The sequence below is a fragment of the Nerophis ophidion genome, linkage group LG24 (genome assembly GCF_033978795.1).
Source record: "Nerophis ophidion isolate RoL-2023_Sa linkage group LG24, RoL_Noph_v1.0, whole genome shotgun sequence".
In the NCBI taxonomy this organism is placed as follows: domain Eukaryota; kingdom Metazoa; phylum Chordata; class Actinopteri; order Syngnathiformes; family Syngnathidae; genus Nerophis; species Nerophis ophidion.
Genome location: NC_084634.1, coordinates 22,165,301 through 22,192,282, shown reverse-complemented (window position 1 = coordinate 22,192,282; position 26,982 = coordinate 22,165,301). Strand labels below are relative to the sequence as shown.

General features: G+C 40.9%; 2 protein-coding genes across 2 annotated transcripts; one reads left to right on the top strand and one right to left on the bottom strand.

Moving 5' to 3' along the window:
• Window positions 1-2,785: 2,785 nt before the first annotated feature.
• sod2 (superoxide dismutase 2, mitochondrial) lies at window positions 2,786-12,709 on the bottom strand. The gene is made up of 5 exons (XM_061885757.1): window positions 12,479-12,709; window positions 9,724-9,929; window positions 5,738-5,854; window positions 5,435-5,614; window positions 2,786-3,140 (listed from the first exon to the last, which is right to left on the bottom strand). Exons 1-5 carry the CDS (start codon window positions 12,511-12,513, stop codon window positions 2,995-2,997), a joined length of 684 nt encoding a protein of 227 aa, XP_061741741.1. The 5' UTR covers window positions 12,514-12,709; the 3' UTR covers window positions 2,786-2,994.
• A 3,131-nt stretch (window positions 12,710-15,840) lies between these two features.
• On the top strand, window positions 15,841-26,968 carry wtap (WT1 associated protein). Its single transcript, XM_061886511.1, has 8 exons — window positions 15,841-16,047; window positions 16,506-16,541; window positions 16,638-16,693; window positions 19,628-19,686; window positions 19,764-19,882; window positions 23,993-24,171; window positions 25,637-25,791; window positions 25,860-26,968. Exons 2-8 carry the CDS (start codon window positions 16,512-16,514, stop codon window positions 26,486-26,488), a joined length of 1,227 nt encoding a protein of 408 aa, XP_061742495.1. The 5' UTR covers window positions 15,841-16,047; window positions 16,506-16,511; the 3' UTR covers window positions 26,489-26,968.
• The last annotated feature ends 14 nt before the right edge of the window (window positions 26,969-26,982 follow it).

The following is a 26,982-nucleotide window of genomic DNA, read 5'->3' as shown; positions in this document are numbered from 1 at the left end:
AATATCGACCGGACAAGTATTTTTAGGGGGTGCCGTGACAGCACTGCCTTCGTCGTCCTCGGCAACCTTTCGTCGCGTTCGCTCATTCACCAAACAAGCAGCGTGCAGACTGAGAGGCATGTTGTGCAATGTTTCGTTGGTCTTACAATATTGTCTGCAAGACAGACTTGATCAACAGCCATACAGATCACACTGATGGTGGCTGTACAAACAAATTTAACAGTTACAAATATGCGCCACACTGTGAACCCACATCAAACAAGAATGACAAACACATTTCGGGAGAACATCTTCACCGTAACACAAAAACACAAAAGAACAAATACACAGAATGCCATGCAGCGCTACTTTTCCGCCACCACCCCACATCACCGCCCCCCTCCGTGTGTCGGTTGAGGTGGGCTGGGTTTGGTGGTTGCGGGGGTGTAGCCCGGGGGTGTAGCCCGGAAGAGTAGCGCTGCATGGCATTGTGGGTATTTGTCCTTTTGTGTTTATTTTGTGTTACGGTGAAGATGTTCTCCCGAAATGTGTTTGTCATTCTTGTTTGATGTGGGTTCACAATGTGGCGCGTATTTGTAACAGTGTTAAATTTGTTTGTACAGCCACAGTCAGTGTGACTTGTATGGCTGTTGGCTGTTGATCAAGTATGTCTTGCAGTCACCAACCTGTGTCATATTACAGACAAAAATGTTAAATTGTTAGTATGAGCATAAACCTTTATATAACAGGCTACACATATATTTCAACTTGAATATAAAAATACACATAAATATTAAAAAATAAGATTTTCCTTAAAATTACATACAAAATCTGGAGGTTCTGCTACGGAGGCTGCAGAACCTCTTTTTAGAGTCCAGCAGTGAAAATAGTCCTTGTGGGGGTGGGAGGAGTCCATGCAGATTTTCTGAGCCCTGGTCAGGCAACGTTTTTTTGCGATCTCCTGGATAGGAGGAAGAGGAATCCTGATTATCTTTTCCACTGTCCTCATCACTCTCTGGAGAGATTTCCAGTCTGAGGCACTGGAAGTTCCAGTCCAGACAGAGATGCTGTTGTCCAGTAGGCTCTCTATAGTGCCTCTGTAGAATTTGGTGAGAATGGGGGGAGAGAGCTGGGTTTTTTATTAGACACAAAAAGTGCATGCGCTGCTGAGTTCTTTTTACAAGAGCTCCGGTGTGTAGGGATCAGGTCATAGTCAGTTATCTGCACCCTCAGGAACTTGGTGCTGCTTACCATCCCCACTGCTGTGCCGTTGATGAAGAGTGTAGCTGGTGCTTCCTGAAGATGATCGCCTTGGTCTTGTCGAAGTTCAGTACCAAGTTGTTGGTTCTGCACCAGTCAACTAGATGTTTCACCTCCTTCCTGTAGTCCATGTCGTTGTTGTCACGGCTGAGGACCACTACTGTTGTGTTGTTCGCATACTTCACAATGTGGTTAGTATAGGACCTGGCGCAGCAGTCATGGGTCATTAAGGTGAACAGCAGCGGACTCAGGATGCTGCCTTGTGGGGAGCCGGTGCTCAGGGAGATGGCACTGGAGGTGTTGTCCCCCACTCTCAGACTTGGGTCTGTCTGTGAGGAAGTCAAGCAGCCAGTTGCATAGGGGGTACTGAATCCAAGGGGGGCCAGTTTGCTCACAAAGTGCTGCGGGATGATGGTGTTGAACGCCAAGCTGAAGTCCAGAAACAACATCCGCACGTGTGTCCTTTCCTTCCAGATGTTCTAAGCTCAGGTGGAGTGCAGGGTAAATTACGTCCTCTGTGGAGCGGTTAGGGCAGTAAGCAAACTGGTATGGGTCGAATGTGGGGGGAAGTCTGGAGACAATGTATTCCTTTACCAGCCTCTCAATGCACTTCATTATGAGGGTGAGTGCCACGGGGTGATAATCATTGAGGGAAGAGATTGTGGGTTTTTTAGGCACTGGAATGATTGTGGCCGTCTTAAAACATGATGGTACCACAGCCTGGGTCAGTGAGGTGTTGAAGATGTCTGTGAGAACCCCAGCCAGCTGGTCTGCACATCCCTTAAGCACCTTGCCCAGAATGTCATCAGGTCCTGCCGCGTTCCGGGGGTTCACTCTCCTCAGGGTTTTCCAGACATCTGCTGTGTCCAGGTTGAGCGGCTGCTTATCAAGGCGAGGGATGGATTTCCTCGCTGGAGTGGTGTTAAGTGCCTCAAACCTTGCAAAGTGGTTGTTTAGGTCATTAAGAATATGCTCATATACATTATTTTTCCACCAATGTTTTAAAATACACTAATATGAAGTACCATTGATTCAACACTCTGTAGTATTGTTTATAAATGGCAGGGGCCATGACACCCTACTTATTTATAGTTTTAAAACAACTATACTAATGTATTCCTGTTAGCATTTAAGATAGCTAGCAGTTAGCACTCTAGTTGACAGATAGCAATTAGCTGACGAGACGTCATTAACTTCATGACTATTTTGATTTTGTTCTTACTGGGTTCTGTGCAGCGCTCTTATTCTAGTTTCTATTTCCTGTGATTGTACGTCTGTCCTAGAGAAGGGTCGAGCTGAAGCTGCAGATATGACTAAGTCACGCCAGCAATTAGTGGCACTGGTGCTATTCGAATGTCTTAGTATTGCACAATAACAAGGTATCTTTATGAGCAGTTTAATATAAATAACTTTTTTTTACTAGATATAAGTAGGGGCTCCCTGCCCCATCTGTTTAGGGGTCCTTGACATGGACAATGTTGAAGACCCCTGCAGTAGATGAAAAGTAGAACTTCCTGTCAGGTTAAAAAAGCATAACTAGTTCCAATTCAAGTCATATAATTTTATTATCAGACATCGGAAAACATGGATTACATCAACTGCGACATGTCCCTGATTACATCATAGCAGGTACAGCAGCCAGTATGTGTGCGTTTTGACCGCGTGCTACTTGAAAATAAACACTTCAGGGTGTTAATGCAAAACTTTACAAATTATTACTTTGGGGTGAAGGCCAGTGTTATGGATCGGCTGAGTCTATTTCTTGGCAGTCTGGAGACGCTCGCTCACATTCTCCCAGTTGATGACATTCCAGATGGCCTTAACGTAGTCTGGCCGGACGTTTTTGTACTGAAGGTAGTAGGCGTGCTCCCATACGTCGATGCCGAGAAGGGGTACCAGACCTGAGTTGAAAATGAAAGTCAGTTATGCAGCTGACAAAAGACAACCGCAAGTAAAAAGCTTGTGTGGGGGTGTCAAACGTACGACCAGCGGGTTGAGTTGGCCAAGTATAAATAGAGCTGCAATGTTTACATGAAAGAAACTGTTGTTCTGAATATGTCCACTAGATGTCACAATAGCAATTCTGCTAGGCAAGTGATCGTTTTTCGGAGGTACACAGCCCCTCGACCCAGATGAAATGTTCAAATCTGCTGTTTTACGTCTTCTGCTTCGACCCTTTGTGCTTCAGCATTCTCATTTTCCCAAAATGTCTTGGTCATAAAAGAAAAAAGTGGACGCAGAGTATAATTCAACCCTCTAGTTTCTACATCCGTTTGTGTGTTTTGTTGAGTGAACACACGATTAATACGTGGAAACGACAAATGAGGTATTTAATACCTAGAAGAGTTCTATTTATTTATTATTTACTTTGTTCAATCCCTGAGAGGCTGTGACTTACACTTTAATGGTTTTGTAGATACACTGAGACAAAGTGTACCATCTTTTTCCTCTGAATTTTCAACTACCGTATTTTCCGGACTATGAGGCGCACTTAAAATCTTTTTCCCCCTCAAAACCCGACAGTGCGCCTTGTAACCGGTGCGCCTGATGTAAGTAATAATTTCGGTTGAGATTACCCACTTTGAGGCTATTTTCTTTGTTACATGGTGTAATAAATGTGACCAGTAGATGGTAGTCAAACATAAGAGATACAGTACGTTTAGACTGCACTATGATGGGTCTAAAGTAAACAACACCAACATTTTATACGTTCCGCTGAAAATATAGAACATTACACACAGCGCTCAAAAATCTATCAAAATGTTTTAGTACGACTTTGGTAAACTATGAAGCCGCACTGCTTGATGGATTGTCGAGTATTATTATGCTGTGTGTATAAGGTAATACATATTATCTGGTGTTTTGTTTTGCAATATTATGCAAAAGCAACTTTTCTTACCTTCTAATACCTGCTGATCTGTATTTGGGCTCTGCATAAATCCTGAAAAATTGCACGTGTCCGCCTTTGTAGTCCGCGACGACTCCGTACTTGATAAGCTCCTTCTTGTTATGTGACATTCATCTGCCGCTGTTGCCATTTCGAATATAAAAAAAGTGTAAAGTTCTTACTTAGATCTGTCAGTAAATTCGCCATGAAAGCGATAAAACCGGTATAGTGAGTTAACATTATTTACCCAAGGAACTTTAGTTGTTAAGAGTTCCGGTCGGACCGCTATTAAAACAGTTAGCTCCATCTTTTGACACTTCTTACACGCCCGTCTTTGCACGCTACAACAAAGATGACAAGGAGGTGGTTGGGTTCCACTGATCTATGCAACATTTTGACCAAAGAAGCACCATTACATGTTATGTAGACCAAAAGAAAAAAAAAAAATATGTCTCCTTTAATGCCCTAGGACAGGGGTCGGGAACCTTTTTGGCTGAGAGAGCCATGGAAGCCAAATATTTTCAAATGTATTTCCGTGAGAGCCACATAATATTTTTTAACACTGAATACAACTAAATGCGTGCATTTTTAAGTAAGACCAACATTTTTAGAGTATAAGTATCTTGTTGTTTTAAATGACATTGTTCTTCTGAAGCTAACCAATAATAATTAAAATACTTCTTACCATTAATGTGACTCCTTGAACAGGTGCGGTAGAAAATGCATGAGAATGTTTTATATTTAGAACGTTATTTTTTAACACTGTGATTACCAGCGGAATTATTAATAGTCGTGTTAAGCAATGTCAGTTAGGATTTATCGGAGAGCCAGATGCAGTCATCAAAAGAGCCACATCTGGCTCGAGAGCCATAGGTTCCCTACCCATGCCCTAGGATGAGGTGGCGGCTGGTCCAGGGTGTACCCTGCCTTCCGCCCAATTGTAGCTGAGATAGGCATCAGCGCCCCCTGCAATCCCAAAGGGGAATAAGCGGTAGGAAATGGATGGATGGATGGACTCCTTTAATGCGCCTTATAATCCGGTGCGCCTAATGTATGAAAAAAGATCATAATTAGACCATTCATCGGCAGTGCGCTCTATGTCCGGAAAACACTTTAAATTTTTGGTCAATAAAATTAATTGCAATATGTATATTTCCAAAATGTGCCTGTTCTATTTTTGGCAAAAGTAAACAAGAACAATCTCAAGTTGTCTGTATTTTTAAGTTATTTGGCCATGATTTTAGCAGCCTGTCCTACTTGGGAATACATTTTCCTCCATGTGGCCCCTGATCTAGAGCGACAACTGACCTGTGGTCCCCTGTAGAGGATCCTGGTTGGCACAGGCCGCGATGCCAAGTCTTCCGCTCTGCTTGTCAAAGCCCAGCCACCCCCAGCCCGAGCCTTGCACCGCCACCGTGGCAGCGGACATTCTCTCCTTCATGTTCTGGAAGGAGCCAAAGTCCCTCTTGATGGCCTCCATCAGCTCCCCTATAAAGAGCACACACACACACACGCGCGCACACACACACACACACACACACACAGTGACTTAAGGAAATATTGGGAGGTAACACCTTCGATCCGTAATGAGACAATTGGAGGATGGGTTACCTTGTGGCTCACCCCCACCATTGGGAGAGAGGTTCGTCCAGAAGATAGTGTGGTTAATGTGACCTCCGCCATTGAACTTGAGAGCAGGCTGAAGGGAAACTTGTGTGGTAACATCTCCTAAAATAGACCAGGAAAAAAAATACAATGGTAAGTAAAGATAAATGCAAATATACGGCATTAAGTGTTTTTTTTTTTTAAATGTTTGTTTTTCTTTTGTTACAGGAAAAAAAAGTAAAAGTAGTTGAGATTGAATCAACCTTTACTGCTTGCAACCAAGTAGTACACTCCATTTACCATAAGGCAGGTATATTTAACTAAATTGTAGCTGAGGACTGGGGTGCCAGACTTCTCCCTTCACTGTTAGTCTTGTTTTGCATATTCCTGAGAACCAGCGTCCTCTTCAGTAGTCATTTGATGTTGGCCCATTTATTTTGTTAGAGGTTATAGGAGAACTCTGCTGTTTTAAAGAGACTTCTGCAAAAAAGATAGTCAAAGATCACTTCTGTGACAGCACTTTAGTGTTTTTAGGAATCTGTTGCAAATATGTGAGACTCTCACATGTTTTTTTACCTGATCTAGCGGGCCACAATATTTATTCAATGGATTCCCTCTGCGTGCACTCTTGTTAAAGCTGCAATGCCGGAACTTTGTCTGTCCACAACTGATAACGTGTAAAAAACGCTTTATATTCGTGGTTATCATAAAGATATGTGTTTGAAATTATTCAAACCTTTCTCATATTCAAAAAATGTTAAAAGTTGGCCATTTCTATGGTATTAATTTGAAAGGACTGTTGTGGGGCCGATGATGTGCTAAAACCTCTTGTTTAAAAACGGCACACAAACTGTTGTTTGTTCATGCACATAATACATACTAATACAGTGTTTGGATGTATTCGTTAAATCAATGTATTCTTGGTTGTCAAAAAGGCATTTAAAGTAATTTTGATATTGACACGTCATCTGTGCATACAACACTAGAATAACCTTAGGACATTGATATTGACAGATGACATGTCAATATCAAAATATTACTTTGAATGGCTAAGATGTTGGTTGGGGTTGATTTCAGCTTTTTAAAAGGCTACTTGAACACGTAAACAGTGCAGTATGTACTTCATTATCATATATGTAACTCTTTTGAATGAATACATCCAAACACTTGATTAATACTTATGTGCATGAACAAAGAGCAGTTATTGTATGTAGGTATACTAAACAAGAAAGAGGTTTTAGCACAACAACATCAGATCAGTAATAGCCATTGACAAGCTCATTAACGCCAAAGAAATGGCTAACTCTTGTCATTTTTCGGACACGATAAAGACTTAAATGATTTCAAACACATATCCTTATAACATAACCACAAATGATTGTATTTCATGTAGTAATCAGTTGTGGACCAAAAAAGCCTGTAAAAGGGGTACGCCTCACGTGGCGTGACTACATTTTTGGCATAGAATAGGTTTTTGGCACAATACCAATAACAGCAAATAAATAGATTTGACTTACAGTTGTGTCGATGTCCCGATCGATGACTTGACTGCTGATGGCAATATAGCAATAAAAATGCCATTTGTCCTGTTCACTTTCTCCCAGGTGAAAAAATATTACCATGTGGAACATGTTAAATCCACATATTCTGGTTCCTTATCTCGCAAGGAAAATCCTCCAAATGGCTCTCGTTCATAACTGACCCCCACACCTCTTTCAACGTACACCATTAAAGAGTTTTGATTGGCATACTTGCCAACCTTGAGACCTCCAAATTCGGGAGATGGGGGAAGGAGGGGTGGGGGAGCGGGGTTGCGCAAGCTTGCGGTTAAAAGTTAGCTATAGTATCTCCTAAAGTGTGCAGTGTTTCCCCTGTAATGTAAAGATATCTGTGGCGGTGGGGGTGTGGTCAATATGACGTCCTCATTTAATTTGCTAAAATGCTTATAATTTCTTTACAAAGGCAAACAAATTATACAAACATTTAAAACAAATCTGTTAATTAAATTGTTTACATATATTTTCTCTTAGATAACATTTTGCTTTATTTTTTAATTGCTGCTGCTAAATGTACAATGTACAAATCCAACATCTATTTCTGGTTTTATTGTAGACTGTACTGTTGTTTAGAGACTCTTTACTTCTGTCGCTCCATGATCGCGACAAAAAGCGAGTACTGCAGCCAGCTGGATGGCACACTTGCTTGGAGCTGCTGGTAGCCTTCCTCTCCTTAAAAGCCGCAACGGTCATCTTGAATTTTGCAGATTGCTGTCCGCGGGTATATCTCGGATACATTAAAGTACGTCCACAGCACGGACATAACGTCTTTGCCCAGACAACCCTGTGCGTACACAGAATGGCTTATGTCAGGAGTAGGGAACCTATGGCTCTTGAGCCAGATGTGGCTCTTTTGATGACTGCATCTGGCTCTCAGATAAACCTTAGCTGACATTGCTTAAAATGATAAGCGATGAATAATTCCGCTGGTAATCACAGTTAAAAATGATGTTCAAAATATAAAACATTCTCATACATTTTAATCCATCCATCTGTTTTCTACCGCACCTTTTCAAGAAGTGGCATTAATGGTAAGAAGTATTTTATTCATCATCAGTGAGCTTCCGAGTAAAAATGTTATTAAAAAGAATAACAGACTTATTTTGTGAAGATCTGTCAATTTCTGTTTGTGCTTCTTTGTTTTGTAATTACCTCCCATCAGTGCTCTTATTTTGTTTCCATTTCCTGCTTGTCCCACTAGGCGCTGTGTTTGTTTCCCTCACCTGCTGTTGATTGGCAGCCGGTCCACAGCCGCTGCCAATCAGCATGTTTCTATTTATGCTTGTCTCACGCGCTCCCCAGGGATCGAAGATTGACTATTGTTTAGAGCTGTACATGCAAGACTGCTTCATTCGCTTCTGTTGATGGTATTAAAAGCATCCCACCTGCTCCTCGCTCTCCTCGTTCCTGCATCTTCGGGTCGCCACTACTGCTGCCATGCGAGTTTGTGACATATTACACTCTATAAATGTTGGTCTTATTAAAAAATGCAGACATTTAGTTGTATTCAGTTTTAAAGAATATTAAATGGCTCTCACGGAAATACATTTTAAAATATTTGTCTTAAATGGCTCTCTCAGCCAAAAAGGTTCCCGACCCCTAGCTTATGTCATCACAACATTCAGTTTCAGCAGGGCTTTTCCAGTGATCAAAGTCCTTTTACAGCGGCTACATTTTTGGTTCATCTCTGGTCAGTAGTGCACAACTAATAAACTATACATATCCATTTATATTGTAACTACCTGCCGGTGTTACAATATAACATTTGTATGTAAGGGTGTTTATGTTTCCCATGGTCTGAACACACTATGTTGACAAAACGTGAAAGTGCTGTGGATCTAGGGGTGAGACAGAGGAAATACTTGAGGAAATTGGCAATAAAAGATTAAAAACAGTGTCGGACCTTGTGTGTCTTCTTCTGGACGCTACAGTACATTATATCCCTTCATTTTGTTTTCACGTAAAAAAGCTCCTCATTTTTTAAGTGTGGCAGCTAATGTTGCCGCGGCACACCGCCACAATAAATACATTTAGGGTGATCCCTTGTGTGGAGTGAAGCATGTTAAGCTATTCCTCGTACTGCAGTGATGATATTTGTAAGGAAACATACTTTATTTGTCACCATGGAGGTGAGAATTTGTGATTTAGAAGTAGCTGTGGCACTGTAGAAGGATGTTAGCAGCTAGCTACCAATGTTTTAAAGCGCCGCCCTTCAGTGTTTATAGCGTTACCTTTTAAAGTTATTTTTTTTAAGCCAAAATACTAAATTGTGAAAGTACTCAGGGACTTATTCCCTGATTTTGTAAAGAATACTAAAAACAACAAGATTTTCTGAAAAGGCTCTAGTTTACTAACCAGTTAGGGATTAGCAAATCCTCCTCTAGTGTGTATTTTAGCATTCATCGTCCTCTGGAAATGACACGGAAGGTTTCATACCTTTGGCAAGTGCTTCTTGATACTTCTCCTCGGTCACGTTGAGGTTGTTGACATATGTGGCGTGGTGCTTGCTGTGGTGCAACTGCATGATCTCTGCATTGATATAAGGCTCCAGGGCACCATAGTCATAGGTTAGGTCAGGAAGCGAGTGCTTCTGCCTGGACGCAGCTACCTGCTGTATTGCTTGGCTGAAACCGGCAGCGCCCCTTGAAGAAAGTAGGGAGAACTTAAAGTGAGATCCCAACTGGCTTTAACACAGGTGGACTAATTAAGCGGTAGAATTATCAGTTGAAACAGGATGCACCTGAACTAACTTTTGAGCTTCATGGCAAAAGCTGTGAATACTTATGTACATGTTATTTCTTAGTCTTTCATTTTGAATCAATTTGCATAAATCTCTAAAAACAATTACTTGTGGGGTGTTGTGTATAGAATTTTGAGGACAAAAATGAACGTATTTCATTTTGGAATAAAGTTGTAACATGAGAAAATGCTGGAAAAGTGAAGCACTGAGAATATTTTTCCGATATTTGAGGTGGGCGGGTATCTCCGATATATTTTAATTTGACATTTTTTTTCAAGATCTTTAAATTATTTTGTGACTTTTGCCTTTGTTTTGACTGATCAGAATACGACACAGGGCAACTATTTCAGACAAACACACTTATTTTTGAACAATTTAACACATTTAAATATGTATATACATATATACACGCACACACAATATAACAATGCAACAAAAATAATATAACTATTCCCTTTTATTAGATGCAAGTGTGTAGCATCACAAAATATCTAAAAAGCATGAAAGCATTGTTTTTAGTAGTTTTCCCCCACGTGTATTCTATGTTAGGTGGTATCAAATTAAGGACTATAGCTGAAAATTTGCTGTCAGCTAAATCTGGTGCAATTCCTTGTGAATAATGTATCATGCATACTCTCTGAAAACAATTACAAAAATACTTTTAAAAAATGAAACGATTGACTATAATTTAAATCAGACACGCGGCCCGCGGGCCAATTGCGGCCCGTGAGACGTTATTTTGCAGCCCCCACCTTAGTCTGAAAGTTCAATGTTACTTTGGCCCGCAAGTTTTATATGAATGGCACTTGACAGCATTGTGTTATTTGGGTCCAAAATGGCTCTTTCAACGTTCTGGCTTGCCTACCCCTGTGTTAGTGGAAAAGCGGCAAATGAGTGAAAGCAACGGAAACGTTGCCATGGAGACAAGGGATTTCTTACCCGCCCTGCTGTAGTCACACTGCGACACCTGTCCGTCAGTAATAACAGTCCTCGATAACCTGGACCAAATCAAACCCTTCCATCCATCCATTTTCTACCGCTTATTCCCTTTCGGGGTCGCGGGGGGCGCTGGCGCCTATCTCAGCTACAATCGGGCGGAAGGCGGAGTACACCCTGGACAAGTCGCCACCTCATCGCAAGGCCAACACAGATAGACAGACAACATTCACACTCACATTCACACACTAGGGCCAATTTAGTGTTGCCAATCAACCTATCCCCAGGTGCATGTCTTTGGAAGTGGGAGGAAGCCGGAGTACCCGGAGGGAACCCACGCATTCACGGGGAGAACATGCAAACTCCACACTTTTTTTTTTTTATTGTTTAATTTGCATTGCCTCACACGATGAATACTACATATATTTCTATATGACGCGGGATAACACTCCGGAAGCCGTCACTTTTTTGCACTCGCTATCCCGGTACTTTCCTGTTATACGGCGACCCCCCTGTTGCTGTAGGAAAGAAAAGCGGAACGACACACATAGCGGAAATAACATTATTCTCCGTGCGTTAGCTAATTACAAATATATTCCACAACCCCAAACATGTCTTTTTCAAAGCCTGCAGTGAAGAGAAAGGTTAGTGATGTGCAAAGACAATTCCAGGAAAAGTGGGGGATGCAATATTTCTTTGTTGAGCACAGGGGATTTGAAATGACATTACACATCGAGACATGCTGAGGAGTATGCAAGAAAACTTTTCTCGCGGCCCAGCCTCACCCAGACTCTGCATCCAGTAGTCCCCAGGTAAGTTGAGTTTGAGACCCCTGATTTAAATGCTGTTCCACATCCCATCTCCTTGTGTCTATTAAGTATCAATATTCCATTAGAGTGTAAACAAAGTGACATACAAATAATATATTTGAAAACACACTAATGTTTGTTAAAAAAATTGATAACTGGGAAATATTCACCTCATCACGCTATCGACCCGCTACTATCCAGGTATCTGTAATATCTATATTTTGATCGACCCAACTCCCTGAGATGTACGTCTCGTGTCTTACACAAGACACGTTTGATTGATTGAGACTTTTATTAGTAGATTGTAGAGTACATATTCCGTACAATTGACCACTAAATGGTAACACCCGAATACGTTTTTCAACTTGTTTAAGTCGGGGTCCACGTCAATCAATTCATGGTATAAATATATACTATCGGCATAATACATCACACAAGTTAATAGTCAACAGAGTATATACATTGACATTAATTATGTCAAAAAGTTACTCGATTTACAAGAAAACAAAATCAAATTGAACTGTGAATATTCGCAAATGTTGTCCGAATACAACCATATGTGCCCAATAAATACGAGGTGTGTGCCACAAACGAACATAGCCGAATGGCTGCGTTAGGTTAGCATCTAGCTAAGTTAGCTAGCTAGGGCTAAACGAATGTGGCGAAAATAAAATGTGTGCACAGTCCAGACTTGTTTTAGATTTACCTGCGTATCTGACCAACTCTGCAAAGCATGTTCATGGTGGTGTTAACGACGCAGAGTTGATTCTTTCTGCTGAATGACTACTGCCCTTGAAGTGGACTATTTCAACTTGACAGTTCATGCGTCCGTACCATTATTACCACATGGAGGGGTGTTCGTAGTTGTGCATGGATTTTGTCTCTCTATATGAGGATATTAAGTCATATCCAAACAGCGTATTGTATTGTTAAAATAAAAAATATCTATTTACGCAAGTTTTTGCTTTGTATTTAATCCCACCGAATAGCCCCGATAAATGCAGCATGCAGCAGCAAGAGTGCTCCGTCATTCTATTTCCAATTCTCAACCAAAAAAAAAAAAAAAAAAGAAAATACCTTAGGACCATTTTTCTATTTTAATTTTATATGGCAGATTTTTAAAACAAACAAAAACAGTTAGATTTTTTTTACTAAAATATTACACTCAAATTTGATTTTGTACAGTTTTCCTTTTATGGATAAAAAAAATCTTAAATTCTAAATGCAAATCAAAAAACTAATTTCGGGCCATTTTTTCTACTTTCATTTCTGAAACAAAAGTTGAACAACTATTTAATAACACTTTTTTTTAATGACAATAAGACTCCTGATGAACAAGGATGCGAAAACATGCTGAAGGTCCGTGTACAGGATCCGTTCCTTCTATTTCCAATTCTGAAACGAAAGTCAAAAAGCAAAGTTGGGGCCGTTTTTATATTTTTACTATATATGGCAGATTTGAAAACCAACAAAAAAGGGGTTATTTTCATTAAAATATTGCCATAACATTTTATTTTGTGCTGTTTTCCTTTTCTGGATTATTATATTTCCAGATAAATACAAAAATCCAATTAATGTTTATCCAAAATGCAAACTTGCGTGTTTATCTGAGTAATTACAAGTTACCATGAATTGATTTACGTGGACCCCGACTTAAACAAGTTGAAAAACTTATTCGGGTGTTACCATTTAGTGGTCAATCAATTGGTATTCATTTTATGGCGGTTCGCGACTAAGGTTATGGGTGCATACCGCAGCCTACTGTACTGGAGTGTGTATCTTCAGGGTGAGTACCGGTATTTAAGTTACTGGACTATGTTGGTATATACAAATCAAATATGTATTTACACAAAACAACACATAACAAAAGGGGGCCGGGGGAACTTACACTTTAAGTATTAAACCTGTGATTTTAAGATATTCCATTAGAGCCTTGTTACATTTCATTGTTGTTTCTCCCCTCCCCTAAAATTGCCTTTAAAAACTCCATCCCCTACCTAGACTGACTCACAAATTGAACCGGAAGCCGTATTTCAGCTTTTCCTTTGCGTTTAAGCATGTTTTTTTTAAGCATGACGCTAACAAAATTGTTCAGAAAGAGTCCAATTGTCGTTTTAAAACAAGTGTTAATAATTAGAGTTTGTTTTTAGTTTTTTTTAGATTTAAAAATAGGAAATAGATTGAACTGAAAGTACACGGACTGTAAACGCGAAATCCATCCATCCATCCATTTTCTACCGCTTATTCCCTTTGGGGTCGCGGGGGCACTGGTGCCTATCTCAATCGGGCGGAAGGTGGTGTACACCGTGGACAAGTCGCTACCTCATCGCAGGGCCAACACAGATGGACAGACAACATTCACACTTACATTCACTAGGGCCATTTTAGTGTTGCCAATTATCCTATTCCCAGGTGCATGTCTTTGTAAGTGGGAGGAAGCCGGAGTACCCGGAGGGAACCCACGCACTCACGGGGAGAACATGCAAACTCCCCACAGACAGATCCCGAGCCTGGGATTGAACCCAGGACTGCAAGACCTTCGTATTGTGAGGCAGACGCACTAAACCCTCTGCCACCGTGAAGCCTACTGTAAATGATATTTTTGAAATACATTAACATGATTGCAGTTGTCTTAACAAATTAGCATGCAGCAGAAAATGTGATTGGTAAAACTTTATGTCGTATTATCAAGAAACATTACTTTGACAATTTAATCACAACTGCTGGCCCTGCGATGAGGTGGTGACTTGTTCAGGGTGTAGCCCGCCTTCCGCCCGATTGTAGCTGAAATAGGCGCCAGCGCCCCGCACGACCCCAAAAGGGAATAAGCGGTAGAAAATGGATGGATGGATGGATGTTTAGTGACGTCAGAAAAGAGTTGAAAAAAGATCGTATATGAAGAAGGCGATATCCCCGACGTTTATTGCTCAAGTTGAAACGCAGACAAATGCCAAACTAAGATACCTCAAATTTCTAAATAACAATATGTGACATGTAATTACTGTAAATAATCCATCCATCCATTTCTACCGCTTATTCCCTTTTGGCGCCAATCTCAGCTACAATCGGTCGGAAGGCGGTGTACACCCTGGACAAGTCGCCACCTCATCGCAGGGCCAACACAGATAGACAGACAACATTCACACTCACATTCACTAGGGCCATTAGTGTTGCCAATCAACCTATCCCCAGGTGCATGTCTTTGGAGGTGGGGAACCCACGCATTCAAGGGGAGAACATGCAAACTCCACACAGAAAGATCCCGAGCCTGGGATTGAACCCAGGACCTTTGTATTGTGAGGCCGACGCACTAACCCCTCTGCCACCGTGAAGCCTACTGTAAATTATATATATATATATATATATATATATATATATATATATATATATATATATATATATATATATATATATATATATATATATATATATATATATATATATATATATATATATATATATATATATATATATATATATATATATATATATATATATATACACACACACACACAGGTTGATTGGCGACACTAAATTGGCCCTAGTGTGTGAATGTGAGTGTGAATGTTGTCTGTCTATCTGTGTTGGCCCTGCGATGAGGTGGCGACTTAATTGTCCAGTGTGTAGCCCGCCTTCCGCCCGATTGTAGCTGAGATAGGCGCCAGCGCCCCCCGCGACCCCAAAAGGGAATAAGCGGTAGGAAATGGATGGATGGATTAACATGATTGCAGTTGTCTTAACAAATTAAGCATGTAGCAGAAAATGTGATTGGTAAAACTGTATGTCGTATTATAAAGAAACATTAATTTGACAATTTAATCACAACTGTTTAGTGACGTCAGAAAATAGTTGAAAAAAGATCGTATATTAAGAAGGGGATATCCCCGACGTTTATCGCTCAAGTGGAAACGCAGACACATGCCAAACTAAGATATCTTACATTTCTAAATAACAATATATGATATGTATTTACTGTAAATAATATTTAGAAACGTATTAATACGATTGCTGTTGGCTTAGTAGTGATTTCTAAATTGTAGCGGAGTGAGTCATTGTTTCTCACATACACGATCTATTGGTCCGCAGCAGGTCGAGCAGCGCACCGCCACCCGCCGCCTGCCATTCTGTCCTTCCCTCGCCGAACAAGATGATGCTAACCGACACCGTGCGCGCGGACCAAATATAAACCTTACGTTAACTTCACCACCAGACACCGAACGCAGGGAATTGTTTCCTCTCCGAACACCGGGAGACCACCGACAGAAAGGCGGGCTGGTAAGCACACTGACGAGGGCCTGTTATGTTGGCGTCAAGACGAGCCCGCTAGTTTGAGGCAAAGGAGCAGTCATTTCCTTCACCGCCATTTTGTGGTAACAAGGTGCCAAAAACAGACACACGATTTGCGCTCTTCCTGGCCTTAAAATGCACGAATATTGAAAGTCATACCGCATTAATTTGATACTATTGGTGTAATTTTGGCAACAGAAGCAGTACAGTACGTACTTAGCGGGGTAGTGTTAACATTAGCTTGTTCGCCATTAGCAGCTAGCTGTCGCGAGGCACGAATGCTCCATTCCGTATTTCGTACATATTAACGACCGATTACAAACGTTATATTGAAATCCCAATGCACATTTATCCGAGTGGTCTTACGCTGAGTGCAAGTTACGTGAAGCAGTGATTTTGTCAATATTGGCCTGCAAACCACAAGTCTGTTGTTTTTCCTCCTGCAGTTCACAATGACCAACGAGGAGCCTTTACCCAAAAAGGTGAGCCGGTGTTATTTGCTGTTTTCCTATCCTTTTCAGTCCAGAGGAGGAATGTTGTGCTCACGATTTACTGTCCTCTGTTGACACATCATACAGGTTCGTCTCAGTGAATCTGACATGAAAACTTTGACCAGAGAGGAGCTGTGCACAAGGTAAATGTCAAACCACTGAGAATATATATGTTGTGTTTGTGGGTTTAAAGGCCTACTGAAATTAGATTTTCTTATTTAAACGGGGATAGCAGGTCCATTCTATGTGTCATATTCTATTATTTCGCGATATTGCTATATTTTTGCTGAAAGGATTTAGTAGAGAACATCCACGATAAAGTTCGCAACTTTCGGTACTAAGAGAAATGCCCTGCCTCTACCGGGAGTCGCAGGCGATGACGTCACCCGTTGAGGGCTCCTCACATATTCACATTGTTTCTAATAGGAGCCTCCAACAAAAAGTGCTATTCGGACCGAGAAAACGACAATTTCCCCATTAATTTAAGCGAGAATGAAAGATTTGTGTTTGAGGATATTGATAGCGACGGACAAGAAGTAAGAAAAAAAATGCGATTATATTGGGACGGATTCCGATGTTTTTAGACACATTTACTAGGTTAATTCTGGGAAATCCCTTATCTTTCTATTGTGTTGCTAGTGTTTTAGTGAGTTTAATATTACCTGGTAGTCGGAAGGGTGTCTTGACGCGCAGTGTCTCAGGGGAGTCGACGGCAGCTATGGACGGCACAAGCTCAGCTTTTCTCCGGTAAGAACTGACTTTTTAACCACAATTTTCTCACCGAAACCTGCTGGTTGACATGTAGTCGGGATCCATGTCCGCTGTGATCCATAGTAAAGTTTCACCTCCGTGAATTTTAAACAAGGAATCACCGTGTGTTTGTGTGGCTAAAGGCTAAAGCTTCCCAACTCCGTCTTTCTACTTTGACTTCTCCAATATTAATTGAACAAATTTCAAAATATTCAGCAACACAGATGTCCAAAAAACTGTATAATTATGCCGTTAAAGCAGACGACTTTTAGCTGTGTGTGCGCACAGCGCTCATACTTTCTAAAAACCCGTGACGTCTTGCGTACACGTCATCATTACACAATGTTTCGAAGACGAAACTCCCGGGAAATTTAAAATTGTAATTTAGTAAACTAAAAAGGCCGTATTGGCATGTGTTGCAATGTTAATATTTCATCATTGATATATAAACTATCAGACTGCGTGGTGGGTAGTAGTGGGTTTCAGTAGGCCTTTAAGAAGTAGTGATGGGATCAGCAGTTCTTTTGACTGTACTGAATCACTAGAATCAGTTCACTTATCAATCAATCAATCAATGTTTACTTATATAGCCCTAAATCACTAGTGTCTCAAAGGGCTGCACAAACCACTACGACATCCTCGGTAGGCCCACATAAGGGCAAAGAAAACTCACACCCAGTGGGACGTCGGTGACAATGATGACTATAAGAACCTTGGAGGGGACGTGGATAAATTGATTCGTTCATAAAATTCGTTCACCGAATCACTTCTGCAGCTGCAGTTCTGTGTGCGGGTCGGCAAATCATAAGTCAGTCAGTAACAGCTTCCCCAGCGGCAAATCTCTGTGTGTGCCAGTTCGCGCGTTCACCGAATCACTTCTGCGGCAGCAGTTCTGTGTGCGGGTCGGCGAATCATGAGTCAGTCAGTAATAGCTTCCCCAGCGGCAGATCTCTGTGTGTGCCAGTTCGCGAATGACACAAGGCCTCAGCACCCAATGAACGACGTGCACAGTGACTGAACGAGAGCCTCAATGTGACGTCCTCCTCCGCGACACAGTCAGTTCTCTGTGTCAGTAGGTTTGCGAATCGCAAGTCCTGATTCTGAATGAGTGTAGTGCGAACGTGATTCACGTCCTCAGCAACAACCAGTCAGTTCTTGTAGGTTCGTGAAGCGAGCCTGAATCACTCAACTACAGTTCTGTGGGCCAGAGGGCGACAGACGTGAATCGCTCTCTGCAAAAGCAATTATTAAATTAAGAAACCCTAAACAAATGCCAACATAAAAACTAAATGTTCTGTAGCAAAGAAAATGTAAAATTAAATATGCAAAGAAAAAGAAAATAAATACATTCAAAATAAAACAAATAAATTAAGAACCAGAAATGCCAACATAAAAACTAAATGTTCTATAGCCTACGTTTAAAAATATAACAAAGAAAATATCAACTTAAATGTGCAAACAAAAGAAAATAAATAGACTACCTTAAATAAAACAAAACAAATATTAAACCAAATGCCAGAATGCCAACATAAAAACTAAAATTTCTGTAGCTTACATTTAAAAATATAAAAATGAAAATATCAACTTAAATATGCAATAAAAAAATGTATGTGTTGAGATAATGGGGACGGGGCGCGTGTGTGTGTTTTTCATGTGGCTTGAGTCAACATTAGCCGTTAGCTTGAAGAATAAAGGCATCAAAAATATCCCCACGACGGGAGGAGAATCACTCGCGGCATTGGGGCAAGCAGAGCAGAGAGCGAGAGCGTTGTCGTTCACTGAGTGATTCATGTCGTTAATCTGCGGTGAACGAATCGTTCGCTCAGTCCCTCCCCCCGCCCCCATTATGAGTAGCTGGCTGCGTCGTTCGTTGAGGGTTCAGTTAGTCACAGAATGCGCCAGTTCCACTCATACCGTCATGGTCGCGGCAGAGGTCAACTGAACTGAGAAAGGAACAAATCAGTTCATGGAGTGATTCGGTTCAGTACGTTCACTCAAAAGATTTGTTCGTTTGAACGAATTGTTCTCGAACGACACAACACTATTAAGAAGTCGTTTGTCTCATGGGCGGTTTAGCTCGGTTGGTAGAGCGGCCGTGCCAGCAACTTGAGGGTTGCAGGTTCGATTCCTGCTTCCGCCATCCTTGTCACTGCCATTGTGTCCTTGGGCAAGACACTTTACCCACCTGCTCCCAGTGCCACCCACACTGGTTTGAATGTAACTTAGATATTGGGTTTCACTATGTAAAGCACTCTGAGTCACTAGAGAAAAAGCGCTATATAAATATAATTCACTAAATCACTTCACTTCATGTGTTCTCCTTGTAGGTGGAAACAGCACGACGCATATGTGCAGGTCCTGGAGGCGAAATATGCAGAGTTGTGTTGTAAGTATGATGCATGAAAGTAATGTTGTCGTAATTGTAAAATATAGTTTAAAGCTGTTTTTTGTTTAATCTCTCAGCCAATGATGTACCAGGCCTGAAGGAATCAGAGGAGAAGCTCAAGCAGCAACAGCAGGATTCGGCCCGCAGGGAGAACATCTTGGTCATGCGACTTGCCACGAAGGAACAGGAATGCACTGTATGTATACCCTATACCAGTAATTCTCAACTTTTTTTCAGTGATGTACCCCCTGTGAACATTTTTTTAATTCAAGTACCCCCTAATCAGAGCAAAGCATTTTTGTTTGAAAAAAAGAGATAAAGAAGTAAAATATAGCACTATGTCATCAGTTTCTGATTTATTAATTTGTATAACAGTGCAAAATATTGCTCATTTGTAGTGGTCTTTCTTGAACTATTTAGAATTTTTTTAAATAAAAATAACTAACAACTTGTTGAAAAATAACCAAGTGATTCAATTATAAATAAAGATTTCTACACATAGAAGTAATCATCAACTTAAAGTGCCCTCTAGCTGTCAACACTGAATATTGCATTGTTGTATTTTTTTCCACAGTTTATAAGCTTGCATTCATATTTTGTTAAAAGTATTAATAAATAAATATATTCATAAAGGATTTTTGAAATGTTGCTACTTTTAGAATATTTAAAAAAAAAATCTCACGTACCCCTTTGCATACCTTCAAGTATCCCCAGGAGTACGCGTACCCCCATTTGAGAACCACTGCCCTTATACTCTTATCAATAGCAATATACATATAAATCATGTCCTAGTTAGCATGTCTCGTACATAAGATTGTTGTAAATAAAATAATTTCAGTCATGTCTATGCATAAGTGTTTACGGTCGGAAGATGCAATAATTTCAAATATGTCAACATGGAAGAAAACAATGGAACATTCAAATGTATGACCATGAATCTCAGCATAACTCCTGATATATGCTGTATGTATGGTTGGGATCATTCTATATGGAGTTTGCATGTTCTCCGTGACTGCATGGGTTCCCTCCGGGTACTCCGGCTTCCTCCCAAAAGACATGCACCTGGGGATAGGTTGATTAGCAACACTAAATTGGCCTTTGTGTGTGAATGTGAGTGTGAATGTTGTCTGCCTATTTGTGTTGGTCCTGTGATGAGGTGGTGACTTGTCCGGGGTGTACCCCGCCTTCCGCCCGAATTCAGTTGAGATAGGCTCCAGCAGGCCCCGCAACCCCGAAAGGGACAACCGGTAGAAAATTGATGGATGGATGGTTCACTATAACCACAGCTTTTTCCCTCAGACCATAAGACTCTTGAACGCATTGTAATAATCCCCTCAATTCCCCCAAAAAGGGATAAACTCGCTGGACTATAAAGACAATAAAACATACATCCGTATACGTGGATGCATATGCAAAAGTGCAGTATATTTATCTGTTCAGTAAACCTATTTATATCTGCACCTTGTTGCACTTTTATCCATCACTAAAACAAGCTCATGTAACAAAATTTCATTTTTATCTGTACTCTAAAGTTCAAATTGAATGGCAATAAGGGAAGTATAAGTATATAACAATATCGCGATATGGCATACAAAAGCAACCCAACATTTTTTTTATTTTTAAGCATGTGAAATTTCCACAATACATAACATTTTGCCTCAAATAACTTCTGCAATTTATAATGAAATATCAATGAAAATACAATCTAAAACAAATTTGTGGAACGCTCACCTCAGCCGCAGGTACTTGTTATTCCTCTTTACTAAAAGTTGCAGGACGGGGAGGCAATTAGAAAACCAAAACAATTCGCTTGTTAGCTCATCTTCGAGCAAGTTAAAAGATGTTACCAATTTAATTTTGCCTCAATATTCACTTTTAAGTGCGAGTGAAGAATGAACCTGATAAATCCAAAAAAAGAGATTATACAGTATTATCTGCTCGCAGATGGTCCCTGGGGGTTGTTTGAGCACACTGCAGCTATCCCTAGATAGTCCAACTCCTTAATACTTCAGTGACATGGGTGATATGGCCTAAAAATTAAATCTTCCCATTTTTTTTTTTGCAAACAAATTGTTTTACAATTTTTTCCCTAGATAGATAAGTCAAAAAAGTTTTCCTTTATTTTGATCAAAAACTAGCCTGAAGTTAAGCTGCATACACTGTATCTAACACCTAATAGAATTCTAGTGTGTATAATTTTCTTTTTAGGCCAGATATAATTTGTGCTTTTTGTGCAATAATTTCCAAATAACTAAAATAAGAGATTCCTCTTGAGGCAATACTTCTGCTTGAATAAAATACTTCTGTAAACAAAATTGTAGCGTTGTACATCACATGCAAATAAATAATAATCTCTAACATTGAGATAAAGTGCAAATATAAAAATATCTGTCTTGTAAAATTATTTTGTAAATACAAATGTTGCATTGCACCTTGCAAAAAATGTACTCCAATAAATCAATAGATAGCAAAATAAATGTATATATAACGATTCAGTTCCTTAATGGTTCTCTTATCAATTCTTATTTGGAAAGAAAGAGGGGGGGGGGGAAGTTGGATTAGCCTCAATTTTGTTCAGTTTAGAGGTAAAGTGTGTTTTGCAAAGTCTACAGTAAGATCACATACCTATGTAGCTTAGAAAGGAAAAAAAGGGTACTTTAAAAAAATAAATGTATAGCACAAGAGTCAGTGCATGTGCCTCACGATACGAAGGCCCTGGGTTCAATGGCTGGGCTCAGACTTTTTCTGTGTGGAGTTTGCATGTTCTCTCCATGACTGCTTGGGTTCTGCCCAGGTACCTCGCACCTCCAAAGACATGCAGCTGGGGATAGGTTGATTGGCTACACTAAAGCCAAGATCATCAAAATTATAATAAAGGCTTGAAATACCTCACTTTGAATGTAATGAGTGAATATCATACAGTATATTTGTTTCACATTTGAAGTTAATTGCTGACATGAATTGACTTTTATACAATACTCAAACATTTTTGAGTTGCACTTATATAATGTCTGAAAGAAAATCTGGTCGGGGAAAGCATTTAACTTTTCTCAGACTACAATTACACATTCAACTACCAAAAATTAGGAGTATCACTGTGTTAAACAGATGCCAGTGTTTGACCACAAAGTTAGTCGCTTCTAGGGGACATTTATCTAGCAGATTAGACGTGAACTGGAGCGTGAACTGCCGGCGTCGGAACCAGTCAGAATCTGTTTTTTTATCATGCTCATATAAATAAGGTGTCATTTTTTGCAATCTAACAAATAGTACTAACATGATAGCCGCTGACCTATACCTGTTGTATTCAGATGACATGTTAGCATTACTGCCGCTGGGATGAGATAAGGGCGGTTCAAAAATGTAACTTTCATTTGTAATTATTGCATGTTGTGTGTTCAAATGTTTCTGTATGAATACTACAAGTAGTGCTATTGCCATTTTTCCTGTAGAATGTTGGTGTTTGTTCCGACCGGGCCCTGCCATTTTGCGATTTGACATCACTACACATGTTGCATAAAGAAGAAGAACCGTTAAGAGAGACCGCTAGACAAATTGGCAATTGATACACTGCGGGTCGGTTTTTGATTTTCATCCATAATTATATAGTAAAAAACATCAATCAGATAAATACCTAAAACTTCTGTCTTGAATTAAATAATTCTGTAAACAAAAAAGTAGTAGTAGTAGTAAAATTGTTTGCAAATAAAGAGTTAAATCGTTGAGCTAGCTACATAGTTTTATTAATTGGATAAACGCAGGCTTTTCAATGAAATATCCTGGGATCCTTGTTGGTGTGTACTGATGTTAAAGACAATGTACACTTCTTTGCAAATTGAGTTATAAGTCCACAAGAGTTTTGCTGCAGCAAAAGTTTTTTTGTTGCAGACGTTTTGAGAAATAATCAATTGATGTTTTTTTTCTCCTCTTGCTACGGTGTATTTTTTGTACTTTGTATTCATTGGGTTCTTTAGAAAGTCATGGGAAATCTTGTGAATCAATCAGACCTAGTTATATCGCACGATAGACATTTTTATGTCCTGCTACGATGTATATTGTAATATTGCAACTAAAAAAACATGCTGCCATGTGTTAACTAATTAAATCTTATTAGATCATCACTTTTCTTACCTCAAACGTGTTAAGAAATTAAACATTAATACTTTTGACATAGATTTATGTAAGTTTAGAAGCTTTTAAAAAAATTATTTTTGTCCTTATCCCCTAGAGTCTTCTGATCTCCCACACTCCCTTTGAAAACCCTCCTCCTTGCTGCTTATTAACACTCCTTTGTTTCATTCGACAGACGCACATCCAGTACCTCAAGCAAGTCCAGCAGCCAAGTGCGGCCCAACTGCGCTCATCCATGGTGGACCCGGCCATCAACTTGTTTTTCCTCAAAATGAAGGGTGAACTGGAACAGACTAAAGACAAACTGGAGCAGGCCCAAAATGAACTGAGTGCCTGGAAATTTACACCTGATAGGTAAAGACAATCAAAAATAACACCCGCCCCACCGCCACCTCCCCAATAGAAGTCAAGAACTTCCTCACGCCCCCCCACCACCACCCTCACTCTCACTGCAGGAACTATGGTGGGGGGAAAGCTGACAAAAAACGAGTCAGACTACCAAAAAAACATCATGTTTTTGTACTGTACTGCGGCAGCCGCACGTCACATACACTAAAAAAAAAAAAAAAAAAAGAAAAAGAAAAAGACAGCATGGTCAGGTGACACTTGTCTCAGCTCTGTGTACCCCAACCGCCGTCCAACGGCCTGAAGGAGTCTGGACTGTTCCTGAAGAGGCGGTCGACCCCCGCTCGGCCCTCTTTACAACCCGGATATGCCCTCCGAGCAAACCGCTAAAATATGGGGCGGCTAGCCTAGAACTTCAATTGGAACAATTTTAAAGACAATTGTCGTACTCGTAAGCTGTGGATTATGCCACACATACGTGACACGTGTTGGACAGTCTAGATGCGAGGACAGTTCTAGGATTTAAAAGTAAGACTTCATGGGAGGGTCACTAGAACTGTGGGCGGGGCCACATCCTCGTCCAGAAAAGGACTTGATTGAAGCGCGAGAGTCCACCTGCCTGCTCACGGTAGAGTGTATTTCCATGTTTTGTGTTTGTTTAATTTTGTGACTTGTTTTCTTTTCATCGGCCTCTCATTTGACTTTTTTTTTTTTCTTTCTTTTTTTTGCTCTGAATTAGCAGACACGTACAGCAGCGCGTTTCCTGACACACATTCTGTAGCAAACCCACTGCTGTACGTCCACATGAGTCCTGTTTGCAAGCTGTCAATGCAATGTTTTCTCCCAAGTTGATGACCAATGTATCACTTGTATTCCTGTCTTTATTTGTGAGCTTTAACCTCATGGTACCCATGTTGTTTACGCCATCGCTCATGCTTACGGGGATTTCTTTAGTCATCTCACTGCTCCTTAATGGATAGGAACTCACTTCCTCACCTTTGTAACAACTACAGGTGTAAACATTTACTACTTGGTGAGTGTCCAGATGCACCGTTTTAATATTCTAGTGTCTGAAGTCAAGTTGCGAAATGTGGTCAAATAACGTTCCAGTCTTTTTTCTTTTTTTAGTATTCACTCTAGAAAGTAGCTCACTAACCTTTGAATTGTTTCTCTGTGCTCAAAGTTGGCTTTTTTAACATCAGGTTTAAAGTAAAATATTGTGACATTTGTGTGATTTAGTTGCTACTTGGTTGAGTTTTTGTTGACTACTTGACACAATGTATTGAAAGCTGCATCCCATCGTCGCCAGTGTTGAGGTCCTGGCACCATAGAATACATAGCTTACTTTTGGAAACATATTTTCTATGCTGGTGACATTTGATTGTGGACAAGAGTCTTTAGAATCATCTGTCTCTTTGCCTCCCGTGTTTGTCTCCTGGTTCATCATGTGATGTTAGACTTGTTTCCTTTGCAGCCAAACTGGGAAGAAGCTGATGGCCAAGTGTCGCATGCTGATTCAGGAAAACCAGGAGTTGGGTAGGCAGCAGTCCCAGGGGCGCGTGGCCCAGTTGGAGGCGGAGTTGGCCCTGCAGAAGAAGTACAGCGAGGAGCTGAAGAGCAGTCAAGACGGTGAGAACGCAAGCTTTTTGTTTCTCCGCTGAACTGCTTTTGACTTTCTGAGTGCCCCCCCACCCCAGAGCTGAATGACTTTATCATCCAGCTGGACGAGGAAGTGGAAGGGATGCAGAGCACCATCCTGGTCCTGCAGCAGCAGCTCAAAGACACCCGCCAGCAGCTCACCCAGACCCCGGGGGCTTCGGCCGCACCGGGACCCAGCAGGACCTCACCTGCCGACTCTGAGACGGCGGCCCAACTCCCCGAGCACGCAGACGCCCCGTCCGACCTGACAAGAGAGTCTGGGAGGGTGTCCAACGGGCCCAGCAAGGGGGGCTCGTCCCAGAGAAGCGAGGCCGCCACACCCGGCCTGTACCGGGAGGTCAGCAGCACCGACGAAGACTTTGTCATGTCCCCCATGGCGTCCAGCCCCGGTGAAGCCGAGACCAAACTGTCCAACCACTCCGGGGAGGCGTCAGGGAGTCAGAGCGGAGCCAAGAGGGCTGGAGGACCCATGGGTTTGAGCGCAGGGTACGAGAGTGTGGATTCTCCGACGGGCAGCGAGACCTCATTGACTCAGCACTCGAACGACACGGACTCCACCGCTGACCTGCACGAGGAAAAGGCCGCCCAGGTCACCAAGGGCACCAGGACTTCACGGCACGCTCAAAACGGCCTGGACTCCTCCACGAGCGACGCTGCGGTTTTGTAATGTACTCTGAAAAACATATGTTCTTTTTCTTTTCTTTTTATACGGAACACAGAACAAGACGACAACCGCTTAGTGTGTAACGCAGCGCTGCTGTCGTTTAGTTTACCTACCCTTTCCCCTTTTTGCTTCTTGTCAAAGCTCTGTCACCTTAGTGTTGCTCGGCAGGGGACAACTTGGGGTACGGTTGATGTTCGACATCCATTGAAGTGGTGTATAATTTGAAAACTACCTTTCATTCTGCTCTTGATTTGAGTCAGCCACTGACCATCTGCTGTTGTAACTTATTAAGTTGCTCAAGTCACAGAATTACATCTCACTTAGATATTGGCCTGTGCTTATTTTTTTTTCAATTTTAAATTTCTTTAAAAAGTTCAGTTGGAAAGATTCTGTGAGTAGTTTATAAGAGATGTTCACATTCTGACTCAGTCTTTTTCATGTACTGACCAAATACCAATAAAGATTTTTAATACTAAATCAAAACCATGTATTACTCT